Source organism: Aquila chrysaetos, chromosome 16 (assembly GCF_900496995.4).
Source record: "Aquila chrysaetos chrysaetos chromosome 16, bAquChr1.4, whole genome shotgun sequence".
In the NCBI taxonomy this organism is placed as follows: Eukaryota; Metazoa; Chordata; class Aves; order Accipitriformes; family Accipitridae; genus Aquila; species Aquila chrysaetos.
This window is the reverse complement of record NC_044019.1, coordinates 9,209,803-9,229,474: the sequence shown is the minus strand read 5'-3', so window position 1 is coordinate 9,229,474 and position 19,672 is coordinate 9,209,803. Positions and strand designations below refer to the sequence as shown.

Genomic DNA, 19,672 nt, shown 5'->3' with positions numbered 1-19,672 from the left:
CACAGTCTACATTTGTTTAGGTTGGGTGAATAAATTGGAGCATTTGTTACTGTATTATAGATGTCTTGTCACTTGTCAAATGTGAAGTGTGCCAAGGGAAGAATAAAAAAGGCTCTCTTGTTAAGCTGGTGAGATGGCCTGCTTCGCTGCTGTCAGCTCTGATTGCAGTTAATTTTGCAAATAGAATACAGTTGCCATTTCTAGCACTGAAGCATGAATTTTTAATAACAAGAGCACAAACCGATGAAATCAAAGCAAACACTTTACCTAGCATAGATATTAAAAATAATTGATCAGTGGGTATGGGAGGAAAGCATCACATGTACAAGCAAAAAAAAAAGTCTCTTAACCTGTTTCTATAGGATTTCTGGATTGCAAAGGGAGAATATAGTCTTCAGGGAGTGAGAATGACTGCCTTGAATGGTATTATTTTGTTTTCTGTTCTGTTTGTTTTTTAAATTCAGATACTGTTCTGCATGTTAACCAGAACAGTTCATTGGCTTTTATGGATATGAGACCTAGTGAAAAGTTCTGTGGAAGGTCTGCAGAAAGCTTTTGCTGAATAAAAAAAGACTAGAGAAAAAAAAAACAACAACCAGTTCAAAGTTTAAACCAGTTGGAAAAATAAAACAACAATTTGAACTTGGGTCTTTTGAAATGCTTTCTAAATGGAAACTTTAGAGTGACCTAATTCCTTCTGTTTTTCTGATCTATGATTTGCACAGAGGACATTACATAAACTTCTGCTGAAGTGTTTGGTCGCTGCAGTTGTGATGTTGGTATAGCTTGCATTCCCCGCTCCCCCCAAAAAAGGCTTTTGTTCATTGTATGGTGTTATATATGACCATGTTATAACAGTTAGCAATTCTGCTGGGAATCTCTTAATCATGTGGTTACAAAAGTGACTGCGGTGAGGAAGGTTTTTGAAGATGAATTTAATTAAATAAATGCCATAGCACTTTAGCACTAGGTAAATAGCTAGCTGTAATTTATTAGGCAGGTTCTAGTATATCTAGGATAACACTAGGCAAGTCACAGCATAACACTTCTGTAGCCCTGAAAACATTCCTACCAACATTAATAATCAAAATACCTCCATGATACAGATAAAACTAATGAGCCAGACAAGCATGTTTGTCCAGGTTTTTAGAGAGAACCAATGTCAGGTTCTCATCTTTTAGTGAGGTGCTCAGAGCCTACTGCCAACTCTTTTTTCTGTAGCAGAAATTTGTTAATAGAGTCAAATACGGTTATAACCAACACTGTGATTTTAAACTGCATTGTAATAAAAGCCAGGATTTTTGCACCTATCAAAAATTACCCATGATAACAATCTTTTACCAACTTTCAAGGAGGGGGCGGATCGTAGTGAGATATGCTGTGATAACATTTTCTCTGTTCATGTGTTTTTTAAAATGTCCAAGGATGTAAATGCGTGTCTGTCAAGTTCTTGTTGTGTAATAATTTAATTTTAGGCATCCCTACAGTAGAAATTGCCAAGCAGCCAGAACTTCAAATTGGCCAAGTAGCTCATTCCCCTTATTATTTCTTAAGTCTCAGTTAGAAGTGTGTTAGAAATTAGAAGAATTTCCCAAGGAGTATTCAGTTCAACTACCAATAAACTGTCCCAGTTGTCAACTGAAGATTTTTTTTTTCTGGTCTGCTAGGTCAGCAGAGAAAAGTTTTCTTCTCCTTGTTCGTTTTTAGCTGTGTATGTCCGTGGGACAGAACTGAGGTTGAGAATATTTCTACAGTAGTGTTCGCCTGCAGAAAAAGCCAGAGCAGCTGAATATGTCAGAAACAGGATTGTTTTCTTCCCTTTGCAAGAAGGTTGTAGTCATTATGTAATTCAAGGGGTCCTGGCTGTCCTGTTCCTGATCAAAATATTATTTTGTATGCATGTGAATGTGTGATCATTTGCAGCGGTGAGTATATGAGAGCTGGATGAGATAAAATCGAGTCCAGTTATTGCTGCTGTGAAGAACTGAAGACTGTTTTGGTATTACTTGTGAATTTTAGGGGAGTATTAACAGTGTCTTTCAGCCTGTTGTCTAGCCAGCACCTTTAGGCATAATCTGGGCGTTAGACTGCCAGTTCCTTCCTCTGGTACGTTCAACTCTGGCCTTGTTCACAGTGAACCACGGTGAAGCTGCAGTCAGTTGTGTGAAGAAGCAAAACACATGCATTTGATTCTTATCTGTCTGTTCCCATGCAATGATGCTTGTAATGTTAGTTGTCTTAGAAATACATGTAATATTGGTAATTGCTGTGTTATCAGTTGCTAGGCATGTGTTTGATGCTCTTCTGCTTCACACTACTTGTACTTTAATATTAAGATTATGATTGCAGACACATTAATATAGTAGAAGTTCAGAAGTTAAGGTGGATATGAAACTGAGCGCTGTGGGGTGGATGAACAGCTGCAGTGCTGCTCATTTTTTGACAGTTGAGCTAAAATAATTTAAAATTAATATATAATTTAAAGATCTTCTGTGTTTGTAGAGCACTTGGATGACCTGGTACATCCCCCTTTCCATGTTGAGTTTTGAGGCCTGAATTTTTACTTGACTTACACTGAACAGGAGGTTTTATTTTGACTCCCACAAGTGAAATATTTCAGAAACACAGAAGCAAGACAAAACTTTGTTACGTGAGGTATTTGTTTCTGCTGTAGTTGCTATGCTGTTGTAGCTTGCTCCCTGACCTCTGCAGTTGCAGATCAGTGTCCTGGTTTGCAGATGCTCTCTCTAACAGTGATTCCCCCCCGCCCCCGCTTTGGCTATTAAGCTGTAATTTTCATTTGTATTAGAAAATCAAATGTTTTCTGTGTGTTTAAATGTATTAAGAAATAGGACCTTTTGGAAATTTTACCTGTAAAGAGACTAAAGGTGGTGGACAATTTGTACTGTTGGAGGTAATATGGAGGTAATATTGATCCATATATTAATATGACCTGGGTGCCTTTTCATTTCTGCTGTTGTCAAGCTAACATGCTCTGGACAAACCAGTGTCTGGTGACACTGTAAGTTCTTTGGAGATGGTAATGTCAGGGAAAAAAAAAAGTATGCTTAATACTTCGCAACATGGGACTTGATACCAGTTAAGTACTTCTAACAAAATGTCAACACAAATAAGTTAATGAAACAAAAGAGATCTAAAAGCCTTTCTATTGGAACAGTGTCCATAAAAATACCGTATTTAACACTGCGTAGATCAGGTTTGAATACAGCCCTTTTACTATTTTGAAAATCCTCCCTTTCTGCTTAAAGTTGATTCTCTCCATATTGTTTTGGTTTTGACCTGTTTTCTAATCCAGAGATGTCAGCATAGCCCCAAGACTACTGTTCCTGGGGTAATCCTTTATGTAGAGAGCAGGAACAGCATCACAGACTATGGACTGCTTTTGTTCCCAGATAGCTTTTTAAAATAGCTGTCTGGGAACTGTCTTGCATTTGATGTACTGTGAAGTAGTTACAGTGAAGTAGTTGATAGTGTCACCTTTCGCGCACACTGTTTGCCATTATATGTAGTTAATCTTTCAGAGGTGATATGTTGCAATATACATCTAGCCAAGAAGCATGGTAGAAGAGGAGGTATAAGCTATATATTGGACTTCTGTCCACCATGGTCTTTTTTAAGAAAACAGTTGATTGATTTTTTTTTTTTTTTTTCACTGTTCAGGAAGTAAACCAACATTTTTAAGCATAATATAAAATATCAAATTCTGTTTTAGGTATCCCATTATTTTTATGTAGTAAAGGTGCTAAAATCCTGGAGATTCATAAAGCTTTTGAAAATGAATACTTTTGTTAGCAGTGCCTTCTAAGGATTGCTGATGCATGTTGTTCCCTTAACAGCAAGGAAACTTGAAAAAATGAAAACCTGTTGCCATGCTTACTTAAGGGGGCAATGGAGGAAGGAAGCATTGTAAGTTGTCTGGTCAGCTGGGGCTATTCCCTTCTCAACTTGGGCAACAGGTTACTAGTTTTGCTGTGTCTAGGGAAGCGAGCAGAAGTTTCAAGCGTAAGAAACACTCTTCCTGCAAACCTCTTTTTATTTTGCAACCTGTGAAGTTAGAAAAATCTGTATTAAGGAAATTTGATGGTAAACATCACTCTTGCTTTGCTGTCAAGAATATATGGGCTTTCCCTCCTCCCTTTTCTCCACGTGGTTTTTGAGCTCTGAGTTATTGTTGCTTTCCTTCTACCCAAGCCTTCCCTCAAAGTTTGTTCGTGCAGCTGATGCTGTAGTTATCAAACCTTGTCAGCTAACGCTGACTGGAAGAAGCATTCTTGCTGGAGTCCCTCCCCGTGACAGCACAAGTGTTTGTGGAGCTCTGCAGTGAACCAGTCTAGTTGTTAACTTAGGCTGATGGCTTTATTTCTGTTAGTTTTTGTTTGGATCACCTCTTTAGTGTGGTTTGCAACACACAGCCATGCTGTGCTTGCATGTGAGAATGAGTGATACAGAAGTGAGAACAAGCAGCCCATGGCAAAGAGAAGGGCAGCACCACTTAATCTAGGAGCTGCGGTAACTTGAGGTAGTTGAAAGGGCACATCAAACTATGTCCTTCGTGCTGTGTAGCAAACTTGTTCTGGTGATGTTACAACACTGCTTCTCTAGATCCTTGCCTTTTATTATACACTTGCAGCTTGAGCACTGTTTTTTTTTCCAGAGCTTCTGAGATCTTATTTGGAGACGAAGCTCTGATTTCCAAACCCAAAAAGCAAATAGCAGCACAGTCCAGCTCCCAAAGCAAATGTGAATTTGGTTTTGATGTGCAATTGATTCAACTTCTGAGTCTCCAGAACTCCATATGCATGCCTAGGTGTGAATTATTTCTAGAAGAATATTCTCATGAGGATTTGAATTTCTGTTATTCTCAGTGGTCTCAAAAGATATGTCCTGTGTTGGCCATATTGATTCAAATTGCGGTGTTGGTGGGAACTGGAAGTTACCACCTCCTGCTGCTGTTTGCTGGTCTGGATGAAATGTGACAAGTTACTTTTGTTCTGGTTTCCAGTTTTGGAGTGTTGCTAAATGATAAAAACTCCTTGTCAGTTTTCAAACTATACGGCATCGCTTTAGTAACAGAGTAGGAAAAAGGCACATACTTGTATTGCTCTTTTTGTGCTGAAGCATGCATGGGTGAATGTGGGGAAGCTGTGTTAAGCAACTGGATGGTTCACTGTGTGTCCTGTTTTTGTACTGATAAAAAGTTGCCAGAAAGGCGACACTGACAGTGCCATTTGTCTTTGAAATGTGCTCCAGGTTGTTGTTGGACACCCTTTCCACAAGCAGTGAAACTTCACAGTGGGAAGGAAGAATACAGAAAAGATCAACAACCCTATTGCCTTAGAATTTAGTTTTGCATCAACTTTGGCCAGATGAGAAATACTTGCTGTAGTTGTGACTTGCTTTCTTGTTGGGCTGTCTGGAGCAAATAATTAATGTAATTTCTTTACAAATACTCAAGTTTTCCATTAGCCCTTGTCATTTATTATGTAGGGCTTGTGTGTGAAAACCACATCTAATGCACTGATACAGCTAGTGGGAAGTTTGGCTGAGCTGAGGAATTCTGTAACGTGATGAAATATTTGGACGTACCCACACCAAATTAATTATTTATTTTTTTAAGATTCTGGATAGAGATTGCTATGTTCCTTATTAGTTTAGGAGCCGGGAGAAAGATGCTGCCATTGTGAAATAAGAGTGCCAGCCCAAGTAGCTAGTTGAGAAGAACTGATTAGGAATAACTCCCTGCTCAGACAAGTCTATATTTTCAGTGAAAGTTTGTCCTTATTTTAGGGAAATATCTTCTTATTATAGTGACAGTGGCAGTTCACAGCCTTCTGTGCTGTATTGAAGTGTTCACATCAATAGCAAAGGAAATGATACCATGAATGGTTTTCTCTCCAGGTGCTGAAGAAGTCTTGCTGCTTGCTAGAAGGACTGACTTGAGGAGGATTTCCCTGGACATGCCAGATTTCACTGACATTATTCTGCAGATAGACAATATCAGACATGCAATTGCCATAGACTACGATCCCGTGGAAGGCTACATCTACTGGACTGATGATGATGTCCGGGCAATTCGTCGAGCCTACCTTGATGGCTCTGGAGCACAGACTCTGGTAACCACAGAAATCAACCATCCAGATGGTATTGCTGTGGATTGGGTAGCGAGGAACCTGTACTGGACTGATACTGGAACAGACCGCATTGAAGTGACCCGGTTGAATGGGACATCAAGAAAGATCCTTATCTCAGAAAACCTAGATGAACCTCGAGCAATAGTGCTCAATCCTGTAATGGGGTAAGTTTTGTGTTTATTGATAGCCCTGTGATAGGATTGGATCCAGTTTATGGTCTCCTGAAACTGAAAATCTGCAAATTGCAAGATGATGTGTGTATTATTTGTCAAATGTTCTAGAAATAACTGGCTTTCCCTTGCTTTGTCCCTTTAATACTGTGTATATAAAAGGTGACTTCTAAATATAGTGTTCTTCAATGAACATATACATTGTGTGTTTGGTTGAATTTTCTTTTCTCTGCATCTTCGGTGTTATCGTAACTATGAAAGAATTAGGCCACTACACATTTTCAATAGTTTAATTTATTTAATGCTGAAACTTACATTGTCATCACTGATTACAGTTCCAGTTGGCTTGTTTGCTGCAGTTGGGGAAGCAGAAAGTTAGTAAGTTCTTTCAAAAGCGGGACAGATTTTGACAGTTTTTGGTCTTGCATGTTAGTGCATTGAGTGTTTCCCCTCTGTTTTTTTCATAGCTACATGTATTGGACAGACTGGGGTGAAAGTCCGAAGATAGAATGTGCTTATTTGGACGGCTCAGAAAGGCGAGTTCTGGTGAATACGTCCCTAGGTTGGCCTAATGGCTTGGCACTGGATCTTGAAAAAGACAAGCTTTACTGGGGAGATGCAAAAACAGATAAAATTGAGGTGAGTAATAGAGCCATACTTCAGTGCATTCTTAGGAAAAAAAGTGCAGGTCTCATGTGCCACTTTGTCTTAGATACATTTATCCGTTTTTTGAGGAGTCTGTTGTTTCATTAATATTAACATGTTATTTAGCATAACAAGACATATTTGAGAAGAAAGGAAACACATTCATGTGGTTCAGAAAACTTTTGCAAGAAATGTTTGTTATGTCTACATTGTTACAAGTGTAATTTAATTGCTTGAAATCTCAGGTTTTACCTGAGGCTTTTGCAACAAATTGGGACACTGGGGTACAACCTCTTTAAAAGATATTTTGACATGTCTGTAGTGCTTGGAACTAGTATCTAATATTGCTGCATGCAAAAGACTTGATGCAAGGTTCATGTACAGGAGAAGGTGGATGTGGGGGCCCTAGAGAGCCATATTTGCAGGACCTTAATGATTATGTGGTGTCCAGATGCATGGACAAGAAGTAATTTTTAATGTATCACCAGCTTTGAAAACAACGTAGACATTCTACCTATGAATTTGAGGGGAGGAAATCTTCACAATGTTGTATAAACTTTCATGACAATATTTAGTACTTATTAATTGTTGAAAGAATGTCTGATAAAACACAGTGTGATTCCCTTATGCCCCCCCTTTCTTTGGGAAGAATTTTCTTAAAAATGCAAAAAAAACATCCTGTCTATCTATTGCTCAAACACTAGACAAAGTTGGACAAATTATCAACTCATTTGTTATGATGTGCTCCCAGGAGTAAGGCAGTGAAGTGTGTCTGGAGATTCACTGCTTTAAATTTAAAATATGGTCAAAGCAGGCATCTGCACTGGTCTAGTCATGGACATTGACAATTGCACCAGGGAGGCCTGAGATGTTCCAAGACACATTCTCCTAAAGGAGATGCTTTTTTCCCCATTGTTTTTGCATTAGTATCCCATGATTAAATCTTAATCTAAAAGAATAATTGTGCTGCCACAGAAGTGAAACAAGTCTAAGATATCGTTGCCGGGAACCGAGTCCCAAAGTAGTTTCACTCAGAGCAGAAGGTGATAAATTAAATAACTGAAAGAGTTAGAATGAAGGTTTGGGGCAAGGTTTTTTGGGGCTTCTGAGCACGTGGTCATGAGATTCGGAGGTTTCAGTGAATAATTAACAACTGAGTATTCAACTGAGAGGAAATTCAGCAAATTGGTAGAGCTTGATAATATTGTGATGTAGAGGGGCACATGGCTTTTGTGTAATCTAGGAATACTGATTAACAGCCATTTTATACATTTGTTGTGGATGTGTTCATGGAGTTAATGAAGACCTGTATGTATTAGCAGGCTTAACTTGCATGAGTGTGTCCATTTAATTTGAGACAGCTGAGGATATGGATAGAGAATATGGATACAGCCAGATGTGAAGAAGTCTCAAACAGTTGCTTAAGATCCTATTGTGTTCCTCACCACCTTCAATGCTTAGTTTCTAAATAAAATAGTTGTTTAAGAAGTGCATCTTGTTAGTGGTGTGAAATGTGTTCATCTGATTCGTGTCAATATAAATAACGCTAGGGCCGCATAATAAAATGTGACCCTCACTTTAACCATTTTGTCGGTCCTCGTATAACCACAGGCCAGGAGGAAACAGATGATATGTATATAGTTCTTTTTTGCCAGCCCAAAACCGGTTTTGTTGTTAACTGCACAGTGTTAAACAAAAGATCCTAGGGAAGAACTGAGGCATTTATCATAGTATTAAGCGAGGTTACGAACGGGGTGATCTTTAGTATGTATGAATAGAGGGTGTATTGAAGTGGCAGTGTGTAGCAATATGTTATATGCATTTGTTGGGGGGAGGTGTCTGTTGCAAACTTGCTTGGGTTTTGATGGCCACAGCTGGTGCTGTGCAGGGTGTCGCCTGTTGCACAGGATGTCTGCTGTCATGCCTGAGCAGCGAGGAGCAGTGAAGAGATACATTGTATAGAAGACCCCTCAGCCAATGAGGAGAGTTCGAGAAGTTTCTAGGACAACTGAAGACCCCTCAGCCAATGAGGAGAGTTCGAGAAGTTTCTAGGAGAACTGAAGACCCCTCAGCCAATGAGGAGAGTCTTGAAAGGACACGATGTAACTAATGTTAGACTATAAAAGAAGCTGGGTTGTTTTTCACAGTGTGCATCTTGGTGGAGGAGAGAGTGCCGATGCACGCACTCCTGTTTGCTTGCCTTTATTCATTTAATAAATTGTAAACTTTGATTGGAATCCTGTTTGAGACTAAATTCATTTATCACAGTGGCCACTTGTGCTCATGTTTCTAAGAAGGAAAAATTGGATTTTGAACCTCAATCTAAAGTTGTTATCATAGGTTATGATTAACCCGTGGGTTTAGATGACATGAGATGTGACCTGAGATCAGGCAAATTAAAAAATTCCTGCTCTGTTATCATTAGATAATTAGATTTGTTAGCCAGAGAAATGTTCCTCTTTAATGTCTTGTTAAGCTCCAGGTGACTGGTGGCCATAGGTCCCTTGACCTGGTTGTGGTACGCTCTTAGTATGAAGTAGTTGTTTATCTTCCACAAAGATGTCAGAAGAACAGTTTGAAAATTAAAGGTGCTAAATAATTAGCTCTGAGTATTTGAAAAGGGAATTCTCTAGGGAATTTGAATTAGCTTCAAAGTAAGATGAGGGGGATAACTAGCTAATTGAAATCAGTTCATAAAAACAATTCTCAAACCAGAATATGAGAGTAAAGACCTCCAAAAAGTTTCTTCTCTTTAAAGCAATAATTAAAAATTTTCTTCCTATGTTATAAGCCAGTTTGCAGAAGTTGTGTTTTGACTATACTGTTACAACAGTCCGTTTCTGTACCAATACCTAAGAACAGGAATATAGAATTTTTTCCCTTGGTTATGGCCTGTGAAGTTGATCCAGTTTTTGTGTTGTTTGGGGGAGTAGCGTATGCAGCATTTTTAGAGAAATAAATTTTGAGGAATGACTGTGCTTTCTAAAGGTTTTGCCCTCAGGAAGAGGGGAAGCAAGACTGTCTACTAGCTCCAGAAATGTAACTTCAGTGTTTGGCGGTAGCTAAGTAGTGGGCTTGATGACTATCAGACAGGTCCTGTTCTCCCTTATCTTTCAGCCTGCAGAACAGGGAATGTTCCAGATGCCGCCTTATATAGCTGGGACCATAGTTGTGCAATGCATTGCATGGGTTTAAGTGATTTATTCAGTCTGTCTCACTTCACTGTAAAGTAGCAAAGCCAGCGATACTGTTTGGTTTGGCATCAAAGTTTAGGAAAATCAGGGAAGCCAAAGTAAGAGCTTTTTATTCCCTCAGTTTTTCTTTGCTTACTATACTTACTTTTTGTGGTTCTCTTCTATTTGCAAAAATAGAGAAGCGCGTGGTTCACTTGGTCTTGCAAACAGAAGATATTCTTTGCATGAAGTGGATTGTGACATCTGTAGATACATTGATTCCTATATATTATGCAACCCCATTTTAATTCTTACCGCAAAGAATGAAATCTCCATGCTCCTAGCAATGGATTCCACGTTTTCTTAGGTTAAAACAGGTGTAAATTCTCTCATTTTAAGTCTCTCCCCCTCACCCCGCCTTCCCCCCCCCCCCCCCCCCCCCCATCTTTTTCTCTTTATGCTTGGAGTTTACTTTTGCTGGCTATCATGAACAGACTCCTTCTGAGGCTGTATTTAAAAATATCTAAATAGGCCCATTTAGAATATGATGGGGGAAAAAATCATGCGTGTTTGCCCACAGTTCTGAACTGTGCTGTGAAGGGGTCTGTCGTGGTCCGTTCTGGACTGGCACGAGTTAAAATGGCACTGACGTTATCAGTAGAAATGGATGTTAGATGTCTCTTGCAGAACTTCCATTAGGAAACAAATTTTCTGTTTCCATTTTGGAAGATGTGCCAGACCCATTTGTGTATTCTGCTCACTTGGGAAAGAGCTGTGTGACTTAACCAGTCACTGACACACCTCAGATACTGGCCAGTTTGAGACTGGTCTCTAATACAGCTTCTTTTCATTAATACTCCTCTACAAGATGAAAAAATTGCACTAAGAAAATATTTTAGAATAGAAGCAAATTGATCCAATGGATTGTATTTCACATTTCTTGCTCATTTCGCTATATTGTAACCTGACAGTCCTTTCCTGCAAGATTCCTCTGTTTGAGAGGTTCTGTCGATACCCTAGATTTTCCCAGTAAGCCATAGTTTGTACTATTCTGCTGGCCCCAGTACACGTGAAACCTCACTGTATGGTGTATGAGGTGGGGCATTTCCACTTTTACTTGCTGTTGAAGTTATTCAGCATAAACTCATTCTCTCATGCATGTGTTCTGTTGCCAAGAGCACGCCATTTAAATGGCTTGCTAATGCAGCTGGTGTCTTGGTGATTTGTTCTGTATGTGCATGTATGTCTGTTGCATTCACAGCTTGTCAGAAACAAGGACAAGCTGACTGCAAGTCAAGGATACGCGTTTATATTTTATATTATAGTTGACCTAGCTGAGTATTAGGATTTTTCTTTTTCCTGGTAAGCACCTAAACTACCTTGAAGCATGTTACTGGATAAATTTAATTTATGTTAACACCTAAAACCAGCATAGGTGGGATAGTAGATAGTAAGCTGTAACTCTATTTTGTAACTCACTAGGTAGCAAAAAAAAAAAAAAAAAAGTTGATGAAGTTTTGGGTGGTTTACTCTGTTGCTACACTGCAAGGAGAGAGTTCTTGCTTCATCAAAAAATGACATTCAGGTTTATGTTGAGCACTCCTGAAGGAGGAAGACTTCAACCAACTGGAGGGCCCCTACGTGGTTCAGAAAGTGGCACTCTACAGCTGCACTCCGTGGCAGAAGGCAAAGAAGGTGGCATGTGGATCGCTGCCTGCTGCCTTGTACATGCTGAAGATGGTAGTGGAGAGGGACAGTGGCTGGGCCAGTATGTTGCTCTGCATTGAAGTAGTGGACTGTTAAAGCACATCCTCTACTCCCATCGCCTTCTTTTCAGAGCAATTAGTTTCTCTTGGACTTTTGCAGTGCTGTCACTTGACAGTTTTCTCACCTAGAAACTGCAGTCCCAGATTTCCTGAAGCAACTAGAAATTTTCCAGAGACCACAGATCTGCAGAAGGCATAAGGTAAAGGAGAAAATTCCCATCTCCGCTGTTTTGCTCTATCCATCTACTTTCACCTGCCTCAAAATGTCCCAGCTCACTGTGTAGAAATTGCAAAATAAAATAAACGGAAACTATTATCTCTACTACTGTGCAGAGCATGGTTGGACTTAAAGCCTATTGGGGAAGAAGTAGTATTAAGACTGATGTCCAGTAATGTGAGAAGTGCACTATGTAGGCTTTTCTGTAGCTTTCTGATGAACTGTTTGTAGATGAGAATTGCTTTCATCACATAGCATGCCTTCAACTGCTTTCCATATAGAAAAAAAAAACAAGAGTGAATATAGCTTGTACATATTTGTGCATATCTCTGCTTGGTATTCTGCTCTGGTTTCTGATATTTTAGATCTGCAGGGAGTCATCTTACTCTTCCTGGGAAGGCCTGTTCATATATGAAGTGACTGAACTTTGTACAGCTTGGAAATTTGATAAGCTGAAGACATCTGTCCTATTTTTGCTGGACCTCCTGTTTGAAATGTACTGTAAATGTCTCTGGTTTGGTTTTTTTTGTTTGTTTGCTTGTTTTGGGGGTGGTTTTGTTTGGTTTTGGTAACGCATTTTGACATTGCTTTTGGGTGTGCTCTTCCACAGTTAGAAGAGAAAGACTGCAGAGCAGCATCCTATACCAGGAGAGTATGTTCTTATTTGTGTGTGTAAAACTTCACGGGGTGAAAACAGCAGTTACCCTTTCCTGGTAAAAACCCTTTCCTAACTTTCCCATCTGCAGCATTCAGCTGCAACACAAAGGGCCCAGTCACTTTGCAAGCAGTTTGCATCCTGAAGAAACCATTTGGCAAGGCTTGTCAAAATTTTGTGTGACAGGAGCCTATGGGTCTTTTGCTGCAAATTTGGCACCCTGTGGTAACACTGTTCCCAGCTTTTAATTTTTTTTTTTTTTGTTAGTTTGGCAAAGTGTATAGCAAGGAAAAATATATGTAGCGAATATTGAATCATGTCTGTCAAAATCACGTGTCTGTCCGCACAGCTTCAGCTACAAGTAAGGGGCATGGATTAATCCAAATGAACTCTGGATTTTACTGACAGAGAAAAGGTACTTCCCAGGAACAAACAGCAGATTAATAAGGATTACAGGGTTGCAGCAGAGAGAGAAGCAAAGACCCAATGGCATCCACGTGTAGAGTTTCCTCATTCTCCTTAAAACCAATTTTGTGGTTAGCCAGGTTTTCCCATGTATTATTTCTTCAGCATTTGCTTAAAGTGCCTAAGGTATAATTGCATAATGAGCAATTACTGAATTCTCAGGTGCCTGTTATTATGTATGCATTTTACTTAAGTTTGTGCAATATTCTTGGAATAAATGTTATGCAGACTATCCCTTCTGGCAGCTTCCCCTCATCCCCCCCCTTCCCCTCTATTGACAAATGTCCTTCATTTGTCTTTGCAGAAGACTCCTAATTATGTACAGTAATTCTTTGCAACTTTGTAGGGTGTTTCAGTCTAAAGTGTAAGTCAGCACCAGATGACAATCCTGGAGTTCACTGAAAAAATTTTCCAAGATGCAGTTATGTGGGCTGTCCTTGAAACTTAAGGAAACAATCTTTATAATTACTTTGTTGTAGATTACATTCTCCATAAATAGCGTAAAAGGACATCTGGAACAATTTGCTACTTAAATGGGAGTAGGCTTTGCAGAAGTCAGTTGTACTGGGGAGAAAAATTAACAACTAAACTAATTTAAGGCTGTTTTTTCTAAACAAGACTGAGTATACTTCACATATTGTACTTTGTTTGCCAGTCATTTGACCTAAAAAAATGCAAGTTTTAATGTATACATGAGACGTTTTCTCATAACTGATATATTTGTGTGTATGTGTTTCTTTGCATTGGCAGTTTTCATGGAAGCATTAAAAAGACTATGTAGTGTAATAAACTACTTGGGAGATATTCTGGACTGATTTATTGAAACAGGCAAATCTCAGAGAGAGAACAACTAATTTAAACTTATTGCCACATGCTAATTAGATATAAAGAACTCAAGGAATAATTTTTCTATAAATATACATGTATTTCAGAAGACCTAGTTTATATTTATATTAATGTAAATAATCCCCACAGTGCATATTTGTATTAATACATGAGAAGGGAGAAGTGAAATGTGGATATAGAAATAAGAAATACCAGATCTCCTTGATCTAAAGAATAGATATCAGTCTAAGTAGACAGCTGCAGTAATAAAATCACTTAAATTGATGACAGTGAGGGAGCCTTAATTTCAGTGATTTGTTTGGAACTTCTTGGTGACTTTTGATTCGATTTAGAACTGTGGCAGAGAAGTGTCAGCTAATAGAATTGTTAGAAATAAGTTATTAATTGAAGCTTATACTGTGGTCCCAAGATGAAACATATATACACTATATCCTATGCTTTTTACTTCTGATAGATTTGTAAATTATACTCTTTTCTAGATGCAAGTGCTACATATCTAAAGTGATGCGTATGATATGATATTGACATATAATAATGTAATGTTGAACAGCACATGTCAGCATTGGGCTAGCAAACCATGTATACGTCCTGGCTGTTCATATAGCTCTGTTCAGCAGCATATTTCTGCAACCTGGACTGCTCCTTTGAATGCTACCATCAGTGCCACTTCTAGTTTTTCTTTTTGCAATGTGCTACTCTCCTGCCTGGGATTAAGCTATGTTGTTGGAGAAGTGACAGGTGTACATGATTGTGGCCATTGGGTATGGGGGTTTTTGTAGGAGGTTATGTATGTGGTTTGTGAGCATTATATACCACTATGTTTTTGTTAGTTTTAAATAGCTGTTAGGCCTCTGTTGCTATGTGTTTTGCTTGAAGGACCAGCAAGCACGAATGCTGTTGTAGGTGGATGGGGTTTTTTGTTTTACCTGAAGGTAGCTGCTCAGCAAACACTATCACGAGAGCTATATTTGTAGCGGTGTCCAAAAACCTGGCGTATAACTATCTTTTAACGTTCCAAAGGGTAATAATCTATACTAATGAGCTTGGGACCAAATTTTTACCAGCAGCCAGATAGTCATTGTAGAATGGATGAGAGGAGTCATTTAGAGGAAGGACTAAAAATGTTATCTCAGGGTTCTGGCAGTTCTTGGACTTTGTTAAGACTGATGACAAATTAGTTATGATTGCTTTTCCCAGAGGGGCGTTGCTGGGATGGAACACAGGCTTTCTGGGAGGGAAGAGAGCTGTATCTGACTTCAGTGCTTTAACGATGACAATTACAAATATCTGTGGAGAGTTGCATAAAGAATAAAACAGATTCTCACTAATTCTAAAAAATTATATAAAGCCTGACAGGGTTCCTTCAGTGAAAAGGGGGTGTTGCATCTTTAGGAAGAAGGAGGAAACCTGGCAGCTAGGAAAAGAGGGTCTTTTATTCTCTCCTCTTCAGGAGTCCTCACTCTCCTGTCTGCCTGTTGGCTGTGTTCTGCTTGTACCATCACACTCATCACCAGATTTGGAGTCAAGAATAAGCACCTCAGTTCAGACTGGCAGGTGATTTCCTGCTGTGAGACTACCTTTCTGGATGGAACACACAAGCATAGCCAGCCTCTACCTGCTAACACACACTATCCATATCCTCTTTAGGAGCACAGAGCCTTCTAGCTCCACTCTTCTAACTACAAGATCAAGTTGTCTGTATTTTGCTTACTGCTTAATTAGGAATTTCAGTATGTTATTTTATACCTTGCACCACATGACCTGTGTTTACTTTTAAGAGGACTGTTACCAAGTGTGGGAGCTACCGAAGAAAAGACAGATTCTGGTTCACAAAATAAGATGCTTTAGCTTATCAGAACATAAGTGTTGCACCTTTCTGCTCTAAGCTCCATAAGGAGGTGTTCACAGAGCAGAGAGATTCATTGACCAAGTGGAAGAAGATGAACTTATCAAGGTGAATTCCCTCCTGTCCCTTTTCAGCATTCTGAATTAGCTACCAGGTGAACTTGTATCTGAGCCCTGCACAAGAGAAAGGTATGACAGTGTTGAAGAGGAAAGTGTTTGGTATAAGGGAGACATCCAAACTGTGGGCAATCCCATCCTGTGTTCAGTAGTGCTGTTGGAGATACATATAATTTTCCATTCTTCAGCAGTGTTGAGTATAACTTTTTCTGCCATTCCAGATGGGATGGGATGGGGAGTGCCTCCACAGGTGGGTGATGACCTAGCCTCAATTAGTCTTGTCTTTATCACCTTTTGGCTGAAATACAGCAGCCCAGTAGACAGGTTTGGAGGCTTCAGTCCTCAAGGCAAACATCATGGACCAAAAATATTATACCATGTCTCCTCAGCAGTATGTGGTGCCATGAGCACATTCTTAGTTCTTTAAGCTGAGATTTCCCAGTTAACTTCAAATCAAATTTAAGACTCCAGTTCTTTTATCCATGGTCTAGTCCATGCATATGGAAAAGGCAGCTACACATCTGAAGTGAACACTGCTGTCTGGGGTACTGTTGAGCATAAATGGATTTTCCACAATAAAGGCAAATCTTTTCTGTAGTGAAGAGAGTTTTTTCTTAAAGGCTGTGCTAAGGTACTGGATTAACCTCCCCTCCTCCCCCCTGTTCCCAATTTCCAGCAACTAAAAAACATCAAAAAGTTCAGTACTCTCTGTTCCAAGTGCAAGGTTCATATTAGTTGACCTTGCCTTCAGCATTGTAAATAACGAGAAATGTTCATCTGTAAAGAAGTAGAGCAAAACCAGCCTTGCAGCAAAACCCCATTGTGTGGAAGCAGTCACAGCATGGGCTTCTTGTCCCAAGTAGAGGATACAGGAGATGATGTGGCCTGTGTTAGTCATGCCACTTAATGCACTAGTAGAAAAGCCTCAAATAATGATTTGATTGAGTGACCTTCCATAGGATGCTCTTGATCAGGGATTCTCCCAAACTTTTATATGCCCAGCTTGATACTGTATCCATTAGCTTCAAAGTGAAAAATCCACAAATACTGCCAGCTGCCAGTTTAAATACTCCTTTGAGCCTTTCCACAGTGGAATCTGCACCACTATGCACTTAATTTCATCTACAACCATTTACGATTTATTAGGGTTGCTGTATAGTCATAAAGACCTCTAAATCTTGTCAATTTTCCACGGACTATATTGTTTTGTACTACTTTTTTTAAAGGGACAACTTAAAAAAAGAAACAACTGACAGCTTCTAAATTTGGTCTTTGTGGAGTGCTCAGGAATTACTTCTGTATGTGCAACTTTTGCTATATTTATCAAGAGGAAATCCTGAGGATGTATTAAACTACAAAGTTGAAGAATTATTTGAGTTTTACATGCTTGAGGCTCCCCTTTCTCCCTGAAGAATTATTTTAGGCTATCTGATATCAAATCACCCTTTTCCGCTGGCTCTCCTTTCTCCCTGAAGACTTATTTTAGACTATCTGATATCAAATCACCCTTTTCCACTTGCTAGGGAGAGAATTCTGCTTTACTTCCCTTGCTGGGATCAGCTTTCTGTATTTAAAAGAGGGATTTTTGTATTTACTGGTACAAAGGCTTCTGTACCTGTGAAGTGTGGAAATAGGCCCTCCTTTATGAGAACCTGATGTCTTTTCTGGTGCAGAATAAGTATGTCTTTTTCCAGTTGCTGAGAAAAAGGTGGTTTCTATGGAAGCTGGAGTAACTTGGAGTTTCTTTGTCAGACTAGCAGGTAGGATAGTTAAGAGAGTTTTTAACTTAGTAACCTTCTTGAAGTTACTTGCTATATTGTTTGCCAATAGCTAGGAGGAATTTTCTTTAAATACTATTCCCCTTTTTGCTTTTGTTTTCCTACTTTCTCCTGTTCTCTTCCAAGAATAATATTGAGTTTTGCCATACAGCTTACCTCTGACCTAGAGGGAACGTGATTTGTGCTGCCCAGGAGTTGTGATCCCATTAATACTGTCTTATAGCAGTGTTGAGAGAAACTTGTTTCTCTGATACTTTGGGGCTAGTTGTGTCAATATGCAGTGTACCCTATCAGGTAGGTTGGTTTGTCACTGTAGTTTGGGAACTAACTTTTCACTGGGAAAAAGTCCTTCCCCTGCTCTTATTTTCCTATTGCTGTTTTGGAAGGAAAGTATTGGAGATACTTGACCTTTCAGTGTCTGCAACTCACCTTCTTGTATATAATCCTTTGAACCCACTGGGGAGGATACCATACCTTCTTGGTGTTTAGTGACCTTAGGTGTAAGTTTTTCAAATGAAGAATACAGAGTTTTGTGCCACAAACATAAATTCTAGCCTCCTTCTATTTCAGTTTTGTTGGGTTTTTTAAGGGTTCTGCATTAGTGATGGTATTTCACAGCACCACAAAGATAATGTTGGAAAGCACCAGCTGGATTGTCTTGAGCAACGCTGGGAGGGCAGGCAGTGGTACCACATGTGCCTATTGCTGCAACCTTTGGTTGTGAAACACGTGAACCTGGATGCTGTTAGAAACAGGAGACTTGGTGTAATGTGCTGGCCTGGTGGGGTTCCCGTGTTTCTGAAGAACGCATGCTAAAAATAGAAGTGTAGAACTTGCTTTTCATGCCATGTCTTATTAGTGAAATTTTGAAAGCTGTCAGTACCATTTTTAGACTCATATCATCCATCCCTGATGAGAAAGAAATCTAACAGATATACATGACAGCCACTGCCAGCCTACCCTAGTTCTCCCAAGATTGCCTGCAACGGTGGGAAATTTTTCTGATAAATGTTGGTAGTGTAGATGAGACCAAAGGGTTTTGTGTCTATTTAGCCTTTCTAAAAATTCTTCAGTGCACTGATGGGATAGCAGTCACTCAAAGGAAGACTTCCTTTGCTTGGCTTGATTGACCAGAGTCATTCTGTGGGAAAGGATGCTAACTTATTCTAAACTGAAGGTGACCCTTGCCTTTTTGTGAGCAATAAAGACATAATAGAGGCCCAGTTAGGGTTCAGCGGAACCCCCACAGCCATCTGCACACTTCATTGGCAGAAGTGGCTTTCACTTGAACTTGCATTTGACAAGTGTTTTCTGTCTCTTTCTCATTCAGAAGGGTCCTTCAAAGCCAAGTAATTGAAATGCTCTCACCCCTTGCTCCTTTTCCTCCTTCCCCCAGACTTGCTCAAATTGCAGGGCAACTGGTATTCAGTGTTAATGAGTAAAAATACATGCACTTCCAAAGCTTACACTTTTTTTCCTTCCCATAGGGAAGTTTCTGAACCGCCCCCCCCCCCCCCCCCCCCCCCCTTTTCCACACTCTCCAGCACCAGCTTCATAAAGGAAAAGTTGGGGGGAAAAAAAAGTGTTTCTGTTGCATGTTGCATTGCTGTTTCTCCACACCCCCCCCCCCTTTTTTTTTTTTTTTTCATCGGGCTGGACTTTTTTAAATGAAACACAAATCAGGTCTCTGGAATAAAAGGTTGTGAGTATGCCTTGTGGCATTTGGAATGAGACTATTCACTGCCTGAATGACTATAAATAGAAAGCAAGGAGCTGCGTATTTCTCAGTTCAGACTCCCTGCAAAGCAGCGCCCTTCCAGTTAAAGGGTGACTTTTTGAAAGA

At 39.5% G+C, this 19,672-nt stretch overlaps 1 protein-coding gene across 3 annotated transcripts in view; it reads left to right on the top strand.

Annotated features, from left to right (window-relative positions):
• The window catches only part of LRP5 (LDL receptor related protein 5), a 170,879-nt gene that overhangs the window by 73,107 nt on the left and 78,100 nt on the right, over positions 1-19,672 (top strand). For all 3 annotated transcript variants that reach the window (XM_030039100.2, XM_030039101.2, XM_041129178.1), the window contains 2 exons: positions 5,920-6,316; positions 6,790-6,961. In XM_030039100.2, coding sequence (XP_029894960.1) covers positions 5,920-6,316; positions 6,790-6,961 — 569 coding nt within the window. The remainder of the gene's footprint in view (positions 1-5,919; positions 6,317-6,789; positions 6,962-19,672) is intronic.